This window comes from Rhincodon typus, chromosome 26 (genome assembly GCF_021869965.1).
Source record: "Rhincodon typus isolate 14 chromosome 26, sRhiTyp1.1, whole genome shotgun sequence".
NCBI lineage: Eukaryota > Metazoa > Chordata > Chondrichthyes > Orectolobiformes > Rhincodontidae > Rhincodon > Rhincodon typus.
Genome location: NC_063357.1, coordinates 36387370 through 36399748, shown reverse-complemented (window position 1 = coordinate 36399748; position 12379 = coordinate 36387370). Strand labels below are relative to the sequence as shown.

General features: G+C 45.8%; 1 protein-coding gene across 1 annotated transcript in view; it reads right to left on the bottom strand.

Annotated features, from left to right (window-relative positions):
- Positions 1–12379, bottom strand: part of gtf2ird1 (GTF2I repeat domain containing 1) — a 176767-nt gene that overhangs the window by 85394 nt on the left and 78994 nt on the right. The window contains exon 10 of the mRNA XM_048612388.1: positions 9208–9291. Coding sequence (XP_048468345.1) covers positions 9208–9291 — 84 coding nt within the window. The remainder of the gene's footprint in view (positions 1–9207; positions 9292–12379) is intronic.

The window sequence follows — 12379 nt, the reverse complement described above, 5'->3', positions numbered from 1 at the left end:
ACATTTTGTAAACTCTCCACTTGGTGAGCAGAACTAAATGATGCTTCTTTAATTCCATATTTTGAATATAGGTCAATGCTTTATTTATGAATATTAAAACAGAGAAACTCAGCAGGCCTGTGGAGGCAGAAACAGATTTAATGTTTTGAGTCAATGTGACTTTTCTTCAGTCCTTCACTTCTGAAGAAATCATGGAGGATTTGAAATGTTAAGTCTGTTTCTCCCCCCATAAATGCTGCCAGACCTGCTGAGTTCCTCCAGCTGTTTCTGCTTGTATGTCAATTCTCAGAATCCACAATATTTTGCTTTCATTAGAGTGTTTTATTGACTAAACTGTGTCATGATGACTCTGCGAACATCTCACCTGACACAATTAGTGACTGGAAAAGGATGACAAAATCAGAAGTCACACGATACCAGGTTATAATCCTACAGGTTTATTTGAACACACTAGCTTTCAGAGCATTGCTCCTTCCCTGGGTGTAGTGAGAGAGGTATCAAGACACAGAATTTATAAGTAAAAGATCAAAGGATCATACAACTGATGCGAATGTATTGAATAAACTGAAAATGCTGGCTCACTCCCTCCTGTTAAATCTTTAATCAGTTAGAAACGTGATGCAGGTTTCGATTGATTAAAATGCAAATCCCAGAATTTCTCTCAAGTCACTGCCCCGAGATAACTAAAGGTTTTATCAGTATATACAAGAGGTGACATCTCGGATCAGACAATGCATTTTAAGAATGAGGCTGTGTCTAGAATCTGTCTGTGTTTTAACCTGGAGTCAGACTGGTTTTATTTCCAAAGCGGGAATTTATAAAATGCCCCATTGACTGGCTGTATCTGCAAATTGTGTGCTTTTTGAACAAAATAGAATGTATCAAAAATACCATAGTTTTATATGTAGGGGGGGGGGGGGGGGGGGGGGGCTGCAGCTGATGAATCTGGTGTGAACACATTTCCTGACGGTTTGAGCATACATGTCGCGCGCACACATGAGGGGAAGAGACAGAGTGTGACAGTGTGAGTGTGACAGTGTGACAGTGTGACAGTGTGAGAGAGTGTGAGAGTGTGAGAGTGTGAGAGTGTGAGAGTGTGAGAGTGTGAGAGTGTGAGAGTGTGAGAGTGTGAGAGTGTGAGAGTGTGAGAGTGTGAGAGTGTGAGTGTGTGAGAGTGTGAGAGGGTCCTCGTGTGCGCGCATGTATGTATGTGTGTGTGAGAGAGTGTATAGTGTGGTAGGGTCACCTGTAGTGTGACACGAACCCAAGATCCCGGTTGAGGCCATCCTCATGGATACAAAAATTATCTATCAGCTTCTGCTTGGTGACTCTGTATTGTTGCGTATCCCAAAGTCTGCCTTGGAGGACATTTACCCGAAGATCCAGGGCTGAATGCCCTTGACCACTGAAGTGACACCCCCCACTGGGAGGGAACATCCCTGTCTGGCGATTTGCTGCGCGGTGTCCATTCATCCATTGTCGTAGCGTCTGCGTGGTTTCGCCAATATACCATCCTTGCCTGCAGTGTACGAGAGCGACAACGTTGGTCGAGTCACGTGAGTATCTGCCATGTACGTGGTGGGTGGTGTTCCCACGTGTGATGGTAATGTCCATGTCGATGATCTGACATGTCTTGCAGAGGGTGCAGTCACAGGGTTGTGTGGTGTTGTGGTTGATGTAGTCCTGAAGGCTGGATAGTTTGCTGTGAACAATGGTCTGTTTAAGGTATGGCGGTTGTTTGAAGGCGAGAGGTGGAGGCATGGGGAAGATCTTGGCGAGATGCATATCATCGATAACGTGTTGAAGGCTGCGAAGAACATGGAGTAGTTTCTTCGCTGCGGGCATGCTCCTACACGCACACCAAGAACAAGAAACTGAAGAATCTTGGCATCACCACCAGCAGTAACCAAGCCTCCCCGGTACCACCGCAGGGAAATCCATCAACAACTGATCTAACCACACCCTTCAACCGGACGAGATTGAATTTCTCAGCCTAGGGCTCAGTTTCTGTCCCACAACCAAAACGGACCCCATTGGTCTCACGGCAGACACAGAGGAATTCATCAGACGACTGAGACTCTGGGACTTCTTCCAAGACGTCGGCAGCGAGCCCAATGAGACAACCAACAAACTGGAACAGTCGACAGAGAGATCCGTGGTGGAGCGACCAAAGGGGGAGTCGAATTGGACACCCCGCCCCGGAAGGCCGCTGCCCGAAGCTCAACATGTATGCTCAAGCCGTCAGGAAATGTGTTCACACCAGATTCATCAGCTGCAGCCCCCCCCACCCCCATATAAAGTTATGGTATTTGCAGATACATTCTATTTTGTTCAAAAAGCACACACTTTGTGGACACAGCCAGTCAATGGGGCATTTTATAAATTCTTGCTTTGGAAATAAAACCAGTCTGACTCCAGGTTAAAATACAGACAGATCCTAAACACAGCCTCACACCTAAAATGCATTGTTTGACCTGAGATGTCACCTCTTGTATATACTGATAAAATCTTTAGTTATCTCGGGGCAGTGATTTGAGAGAAATTCTGGGATTTGCATTTTAATCAATCGAAACCTGCATCACGTTTCTAACTGATTAAAGATTTAACAGGAGGGAGTGAGCCAGCCATTTTCGGTTTATTCAATACATTCACATCAGTTGTATGATCCTTTGATCTTTTACTTATAAATTCTATGTCTTGATACCTCTCTCACTACACCTGTGAAAACAGCAACGCTCGGAAAGCTAGTGTTCAAATAAACCTGTTGGACTGTAACCTGGGACAACAAGGTGCAGGGCTGGATGAACACAGCAGGCCAAGCAGCATCATAGGAGCAGAAAGGCTGATGTTTTGGGCTTAGACCCTTCATCAGAAAAGGAGGAGGGGAAGGGGGTTCTGAAATAAATAGGGAGAGAGGCGGGGATGGAGCCAGTAAAAGTGAGTGTAGGTGGGGAGTTAGGGAGGGGATAGGTCAGTCCAGGGAGGACGGACAGGTCAAGGGGGCGGGATGAGGTTAGTCGGTAGGAGATGGGGGTGCGGCTTGAGGTGGGAGGAGGGGATAGGTGGGAGGAAGAACAGGTTAGGGAGGTGGGGACGAGCTGGACTGGTTTTGGGATGCGGTAGGGGGACGGGAGATTTTGAAGCTTGTGAAATCCACATTGATACCATTGGGCTGCAGGGTTCCCAAGCAGAATATGAGTTGCTGTTCCTGCAACCTTCGGGTGGCATCGTTGTGGCACTGCAGGAGGCCCAAGATGGACATGTCGTCTGAGGAATGGGAGGGGGAGTTGAAATGGTTCGCGACTGGGAGGTGCAGTTGTTTATTGCGAACCGAGCGTAGGTGTTCTGCAAAGCGGTCCCCGAGCCTCCGCTTGGTTTCCCCGATGTAGAGGTAGCCTCACCGGGTACAGGGAATGCAGTATACCACATTGGCAGATGTGCAGGTGAACATCTGCTTGATGTGGAAAGTCTTCTTGGGGCCTGGGATGGGGGTGAGGAAGGAGGTATGGGGGCAGGTGTAGCACTTCCTGCGGTTGCAGGGAAAAGTGCCGGGTGTGGTGGGGCTGGAGGGGAGTGTGGAGCGGACAAGGGAGTCACGGAGAGAGTGGTCCCTCCGGAAAGCAGATAAGGGTGGGGAGGGAAGATGTCTTTGGTGGTGGGGTCGGATTGCAGATGGCGGAAGTGTCGGAGGATGCTGCGTTGGATCCGGAGGTTGGTGGGGTGGTACGCGAGGACGAAGGGGATTCTTTTTTGGTTCTTATTGCGTGGACGGGGTGTGAGGGATGAGTTGCGGGAGATGTGGGAGACACGGTTGAGGGCGTTCTCGACCACTGAGAGGGGGAAGTTACTGTCCTTGAAAAACGAGGACAACTGAGATGTACGGGAGTGGAATGCCTCATCCTGGGAGCAGATGCGGCGGAGGCGAAGGAATTGGGAATAGGGGATAGCGTTTTTGCAAGAAGGTGGGTGGGAGCAGGAGTATTCTCGGTATCTAGGTATTCTAGCTTCAAAATCTCCCCTCCCCCTACCGCATCCCAAAACCAGTCCAGCTCATCCCCGCCTCCCTAACCTGTTCTTCCTCCCACCTATCCCCTCCTCCCACCTCAAGCCGCACCCCCATCTCCTACCGACTAACCTCATCCCGCCCCCTTGACCTGTCCGTCCTCCCTGGACTGACCTATCCCCTCCCTAACTCCCCACCTACACTCACCTTTACTGGCTCCATCCCCGCCTCTTCGACCTGTTTGTTTCCTCTCCACCTATCCTCTCCTCTATCCCTCTTCTATCCGCCTCCCACTCTCTCCCTATTTATTTCAGAACCCCCTTCCCCTCCCCCTTTTCCGATGAAGGGTCTAGGCCCGAAACATCAGCCTTTCTGCTCCTATGATGCTGCTTGGCCTGCTGCGTTCATCCAGCCCTGCACCTTGTTGTCTCGGATTCTCCAGCATCTGCAGTTCCTACTATCTCGGACTACAACCTGGTGTCGTGTGATTTTTGACTTTTATCAGGTGATGAAGGAGCAGTGCTCCGAAAGCTTGTGATTTCAAAATAAACCCATTGGACTATAACCTGGTGTTGTGTGACTTCTGATTTTGTCCACCCCAGTCCAACGCAGGACCTGGAAAGGCCGAACAGAAGACCGAGAAACGATCTCACATACAAACAGTGTCATTATTTACATGGTAACCAGTTGGTAAAGTTGTGGCATTGGTTGGGAACTGTTTTTGGACGATGAATCAACATCTCACAGCACTCACAGCCAGACTTACTAAACCCCAGGGCCTGTGCTGACCAAGGCCCAGTGCTTTTATATCAGTGCAAAACACACACTGGGGAAGGAGCTAGTTAATTCTATCCAGAACCTATTTAAACCGAGCTGACTGTAATGAGCTAGCCTGAGCAGGTCCTACTGGGATTCTGCAGCCAGAAGGACTACATACTGCACCAAAAAGCATCTGTGGCAATCTAAATTAATTTAGATTCAGTACTTTTATTTTTCTTGGACAAAGTATGCAAATTTCAAGACAGATAGATAGTCATTCTAACACATTGTGCTTGTTTCACTGGTTCGTTCACCTCGCATCAACTAATAGGAACACCCTCCACTCTGTCTGTGGATAGGGGTGGGAAATTACCCAATGAAGCCTTTGGAGTAATGTTGAACAACATGTTTAAAAGAACATCCTACAGATTGGAGCATTTCAGATAAATGGATGGTTACACAGGGTAGACTACAGCAATTTATGCGCTAATGTAGAAAGGTTTTATAGGAAATCTGTGGAGAATATGCAGGCCAGATTCCCCTAGAATTAATCGCTCCTCAACCAAGTCTCTCATTTCCATTCACGTTGGCCAGATGAACAGAACTGGATTTTAAGTCAACAGCATAATCCTGACTAAAATAACACCGTGAGAAACCCAGATTATGACTGCATCGGAATTATAAATCAAGCCTGTATGCTGCAAAGTTGTAACTTGGGGATCTACCAGAAGCAGCTCACATTTTCCTGGCAGCCACATCATTTTCAAATCCCTTCCCTAAACAGTAGTATTCTCAAACAGACCAAAAACACAACAATCGAAATTGCTAAGTCTTAAACAGTTGAAGAAGACATTCAACAGCCTGATGTCTACGTGACATAGCAATGACAGCTTTACTGGGCCCCATTCCAATTTCTTTCGGTGGCATTATCTTAGATGAACACTACTGGTATCTCGTGGATTTGGCCACTTCTGCCAGTATGTGGTGTTGAGATAATTCTCCTTTGTCTTTGCTTTGTCTTAGCAATAATTAGTGATTAGTGGTACAGGATACACCACAGAGTATTTACGGAAGAGGAACTGTTCTTGGATAGCAATAAGATTTGTTACATTTGATCAGGCAAGGTTATAATGGGAGAAGCTACAGATATATCTGCTCCATCTGAAAGCTCGAGCAGAACTCAGTCTCCACCCAGACTGTGGGGCATCGGTAAAATGAAGGGATGAGCCAATAACACTTTCAGAACCACTGCCCTATATGATATCTCTTCAAAGCTTGTTTATTTTGCCATAGTTAATCTGTTATACAATCACGTGCACATCTATATGACATGGACCACATCCCGGTCTCTAACCTCACTAATCCAGGTGGTCTGGTTATTCCACGGTTTTCTCAGAATCACTCTCTCTTTGAAAGAATGGGAGGGCTCTTGCTAGGAGATGGTTGATTTTGGTGCTGATCTGTGGGTTGCTTCTCTGTTGGAAGTCAGGGGTCCGTCCTGTTCTTCGTGGACATTGTGATTGATCTGTTACCTTAACTGGAAAGCCCTTAATCTCCTGAATTTCCTTCCTGGAAGGCAGCTACTCTGTTGAAAGAAATACTTTCCTCCATGTGATATTCCTGTATTTCTGGGTCTGGCAAACACTTTCCAATTGGAAGAGGTAATCTCTGTTTACAGCATCTTGGATGCTTACACCAGGCAGCTTCCCTGGAGCTGTGAACATTGGACTGGCTCCCATGGAATCATAGGCAGCTCACCCTCCTCAAATTGATCATCAGGCTGGAGACCTTCAGACATCTGTTGTGGGTTTAACTGCGGAAGTAGGCTTTTCAGACACTCTCATGCTCCTGAAAGATTGTTGCTCATTCCGTGCCGCTTCTGTCCATTGACTGTTCTGTTTTCGAAGACAGAGATTGTGGTCTACTTAAATGTTGAGGAGGCCATTTGACAAGGTGTCACACAGTAAGCTGCACCCATGGGTGTTAGAGACAAAGATATTGGCATAGATAAGGGTTGGCTGACTGGCAGAATGTAAAGAGTGGAGATCAAGTGATCTTTTCTCAGCATGGCAGCCGGTGACTAATGGAGTTCCACAGGGGTCCATGTTGGGACCACAACTTTCACATTGTACATTAATGATCTGGACAAAAGGAACTGAGGGCGTTGTTGCTGAGTTTGCAGATGACACAAAGACAGATGGAGGGGCAGGTAGTGTTGAGAAAGCAGGGAGGCTGCAGAAGGACTTGGTCAGGCTCGGAGAGTGGGCAAAGAGTGAGATTATACACTTTGGTCAGAAGAATAGAGGAGTAGACTATTTTCTAAATAGGGAAAGCCTTCAGAAATCTGAAGCACAAAGGGAATTAGGAGTCCTAGTTCAGGGTACTGTTATGGTTAAGATGTAGGTACAGTGGGCAGTTAGGAAGGCAAATGCAATGTTAGCATTCATTTCAAAAGTACCAGAATAATACAGCAGGAATGTACTGCTGAGGCTGTATAATGTACTGGTCAGAAAGAATTTAGAATATTGAGAGCAGTTTTGAGCCCTGTATCTAAGGAAGGCTTTGTTGGCCTTGGAAGGAGACCAGAGGAGGTTCACAAATATGATCCTTGTCATATGAGGAGCGGTTGAGGACTCTAGGACTGTACTCGATGGAGTTTAGAAGGATGGTTGTGGGGGGGGGATCTGACTGAAACTTATAGAATACTGACAGAACTCAGAGTGGACATGGAGAAAATGTTTCTAGCAGTAGGAAAGATTAAGATCAAGGGGCACAGCCTCAGGGTGAAGGGTCAACCCTTTAGAACTGAGATGAGGAGGGACTCCTTCAGGCAGAGGGTAGTGAATCTGTGGAACTGATTGAGAGTATTTAAGACAGAGATAGGTTCTTGATTAGTAAGATGATCAAAAGTTATGGGGAGAATGCAGGGGAATGGGGCTAAGAAACATACCAGTTGTGATTCGATGGTGAAGCAGGGTTAATGACCTGAATTCTGCTCCAATATCCAATGGTCTTATGAACTTTTCAACTAGTCGTGTGAAGTTTGTGACTATAGCCTCTCTCCTGACAATGTTAAGCAGCTCCCTTAACGCCAAGAAAAGTCCTGCAGCTATGCCTCGGGCTTCCTAATGTGGATGTCGGCAATGTTTGCTGTGAGAAATGAGAACTCTCTTTTACAATCCCTTGCTTTCCCTTTGTATCATTTTTCACTCTGTTTTCTCTTCGGGTTCCCTAACCTTACCTCCTGGAGCTTTCAGTTGTTCCTTCTGGAACCTCCTTCTCGAAGGCTTTTTTATTTTCTCAGGATGGTTGCCTTTTCTCCCATTTCCTTTCCAACCCTCTTGCCCTAGCACTCATCATCATCTTCTGAATGAAGTTTTGCATTCAGAGGACTGAGCTTGCTTTTTTGCTGCTTTCGTAGCTTTTGCTGGCTCTCTTCGTTGATAACTGTGTTTTTGATGCTGACTGATTGTCGGTGTCTTCTTAAAGTGGCAATGCTTTTAAAGTGGTAAACGCACTTGAATTTTTTTAAGAGAAACTCAGGAGGTCTGGCAGTATCTGCAGAGAGAAAGCAGAGTTAACATTTCGAGTCCAGTGACCCTTCTTCAGAACTGAAGAACTCTGTTGTTCCCTCTCCACAGATGCTGACTTTCTCCAGCAATTTCTGTTTTTGTTTCGGATTCCCAGCATCTGCAGTTCTTCGTTTTTGTGCTTTTTTTAAATTCTTCTGAATTTCTTCTCATGCTGGGGGTCAGATTTCATCCATTACAACCATGTGGGAATTTCCCAGGTGATCATTCCCTGACCTCTACCATTACAAGGCACTGGGTAAAAGGTTGTTTGAGGCACAGTCAGTTCTGCTATAACATGTTTCGTCAACGCAAAATGGCTTTAACGCAAGTGAAGAATTTAGACCACTATTTGTAGAACGCAAACTTACCTTAGCTGTATTGGCTAGAATGTGATTCTGGCCCCATTAGTTTAAATGGAGTGGCTACTGTGGGATTTTCTTATACTGCGAGATTGCACAAGAGTGGAACTATCGCGTTATATCAGAACCAACTGCAGTGTCCTGCCACCGGCTACTCTTCTGTCTTGGGCCTATCGAGTGATTAAAAGTAGAGGATATACCACCGTAGACTCTGTACAGGAGACACACTGCTCCGGGTAACAGAAAGATTCATTGCATGATAGCAACTGGTAGAACTATATTTGGTCAAGCAGACTTATTCAGAGCTTAGGGAGCTGCTACAGATATATCTACTCCGTCTAGAAGCTGAAGTAGAACTCCTTGTCTCTACACACAGGCTGTGCACAGCCAATGTAACATGAACATTAACCCCTTCGGGACTATGACCTAATTCACTACTTTCAGTCAGTTTGAGTTATAAACGTGCAATGAAAAGTAAACTGAACTCGACTAATATTGGGAAGTAATGACTCACCATATCTGCTGTTGAAAAGAATCTGCACACATTCCCTCAGAATGTTGATATCTTCCGTCTCCTTTATATACAAGTTCCATTTCTCTGTGAAATAAGATCAGAGATACTGTAAATCTCTCCCACTCGGGAAGCCCGACAAGTAGTGGCCTACGGGTGTCCAGGGACTCTTACCACGTACAGCCCCTGCCTGTAAAGTGTTCCCATGCACATGTTCCCTGTGGCCTTGCCCCTTTGCAGCAGTAAGATAGGGCATGGGATGGGGGGGTGGGGTGCGGGGTAAGGTCGGTAGATTCACGTGTCGCATTCCAGTCAGGGCCTGCCCCAGTTGGGGGGCATCTGGAGAGGACAGGACTCCCCACAGTTTGCCACAACACGCTCCAGCTGAAGTAGGTAACAGGGCTCGTTGTAAAACCGCAGGATCTTCAACGTCCATTGGAAAGGCTGGCCCCGAGGGCCATTATTCCTGGCTCTTGCTTACAGCGCCTGATCTCTCCTTAGTAAATCAGCTGGGAATGACAGGACTAAAATAGGGAACTCACAGCTAACGGAATCAGCAGCAAAAGCTGCATCCCATCGCTCCATGTTGCAGCAGTTAGATTAGGTCTTAATTAAGACCATTTGGGATAAAAAAACCTGGACAAAACAACAGGAAACACAAGTTGAAGGCCCTTCAACGAACAAACAGGACATCACTATACTTGGAGAAGAGTACAATACTCATTCCATGGGTGAAGGGCCACATGCAAGATGAAAGAATTTATATTTAAACAAATATATCACACCCTTCAGATCCCCAGAAAATGCCTTGATGCATTACAGCCAATGGATTGTTTTTTGGATGTGGTTATTGTACAGGAGCACAGCAAGGTTCCACAAACAGCAATGAGATAATGACCTGTTTGATTGATGTTTGTTGAAGTATAAAAGCTGATCAGGAGAACTCCTCCCCGTTATTTTCAAATAACGCTGTAGACTCTTTTGTGGACATTCAAGACAGCAAATGGAGCTTTTGTTTGACACTGCCTTTCTGAAAGGCAGCACCTCTGACAGTGCTGCACTCCTGCAACACTATGCTGAAGTGTCAGCTGAAATGCAATGCTTGGTCCTGGTCTGGAGTTTGAATCCAGAGCTTCTCCTAGCTCGATGACGAATGGTACCTCTAATTCAAACCAACAAAGGTCCACAGTAACTGCAGGTTATATATAATCCCTGCGTGCAGGTACATTAAGTTATAGAGAGTAGTCGCCCACTTACTTTCTACCACAACCACAGACAGAAAGACAATTTTATTTAAAGCTGCTCAATTTTATTTCCGCCGGTAAACATGTAGTCTGTTCGAATCTTTTCATATGCTGTACAATATCTATCCTAACTCTCACCAAGGGACCTGCCTCTGTTATTCGGAAAATCCTGTGAATAGTGATGAAATACTAAGAGCAGTTGTCTTCACATCCTAAACTAAAAGTACTCATGGACATGAGGAACTGAGCACTGTAAGCCGGTATCCGAACCAAGTACTCTGGGGCCTTGGGTAGCCTGGCAGTGTAAAACTCACTCTGCGAGGTCCCAAACTGCCTCCATCAGAACAGCACGTTATATTCCCCACACCAGCCACCCTGGGGTTGCTGTAAATGATACCGCCAACCTGGAGTCTGTTGTCTCCATGGTACTACACACCTCCTGGAACCCTGCAGTCTCAGATCGAACGTTACATATTTCATCCCCTGGACAAACTACACTCACACAATCCAGCCCAGGGACTACACCTGCAACAGTGTTTAATGAACCTATTACATATAAACACAGAAAATGCTGGACAAACTCAGCAGATCTGAACAGCATCTGCCAAGAGGGGAAACACGGTTAACCTTTGATGTCAAGGACCTTACTTCAGAATTGAAAGCTGGGAGAAACGTGTGGTGAGATGGGTAAAGAAGACGAAGAAGAACAACAAGAGTACAGAACAGAGGGTGGGAGAGATTTAATGGAAACTAAAGGCAAAGGGAGTGGTAATTTTTATAGGTTCAGAAACAATAAAGAGAGTGGGTGTGGATGGCAGAATAATGAACAGCTGTGAGAAAAGGAAAAATATGAAAGGATGAAATTAAGACCAGCCCATACAAAAAAGAAAAGAAACAGCAAATAAAAGCTTGTGGCATGAAATTGTTAAACTGAATATTGCGTCCAGTGGGCTGTAGATTACCCCACGAAAAGATAAGGTACTGTTTGGTTGCCAATTACCTCACCAACTCCTAACACAGATGTCTATAGACCTTATGCTTATTATCAGTTGGAGTACGTAATGAATAAGAGGCATCCTCTCTCAACCTATGCCAACAACAGTTGACTCTTGTGGTGCGGTGGCCTGCCCCTCCCTCTGACCCAGGAGGCCTAGGAGTGATCTCATCTGCTCCAGAGGGGCGCAATAACATCTCTGACCAGGTGGATTAGATAATAACACCACCAATAACAGACACAGAGAAATGGTGTTTACAAAGTAACTGAAGATCATTTAAACAGTTGTCAGGCTATCAAAAGAAACAGGCAAGGACTTGTTTTTGGAACTTTAGTCAAATAGAATCATGAGTAGCTTGTCCTGAATCCCTGGATCACCAGTTGGATTGACAAACCAAATCTATTATGGTACAACTCCACAATCACTTGAAGACACTCTGAGAAAGCAACTTCTTCAAATGAGGATTCCTGGCCTGCATTTCTGGCAAGGTTTTTTTTTTAATTCATTCATGGGATGAGTGTGTCATTGGCTAGGCCGAGCATTCACTGCCCATCCCAGAGCATAGTTAAGAGTCAACCACAATGTGAGTCATATGCAGTCCAGTCCAGGCCAGGCAGATTTCCTGAAGGACATTCGTGAACCAGATGGGCTTTCCTAACAATCAGGTTCATTGGTCATCATTAGACTCTTAATTCCAGATTTTTTACTGAACTCAAATTCCAGCATCTGCTGTGGCAGGATTCAAACCCGGGACCCCAGAACATTACCTGAGTCTCAGGAGTAATAAAACCGAAAGAACTGAGGATGCTGTGAAAACAGAAGTTGCTGGAAAAGCTCAGCAGGTCTGGCAGCATCTGTGAAGAAAAAAAATCAATCAGAGTTAACGTTTCGGGTCCGGTGACCCTTCCTCAGAACCAGACCCGAAACGCTAACTAT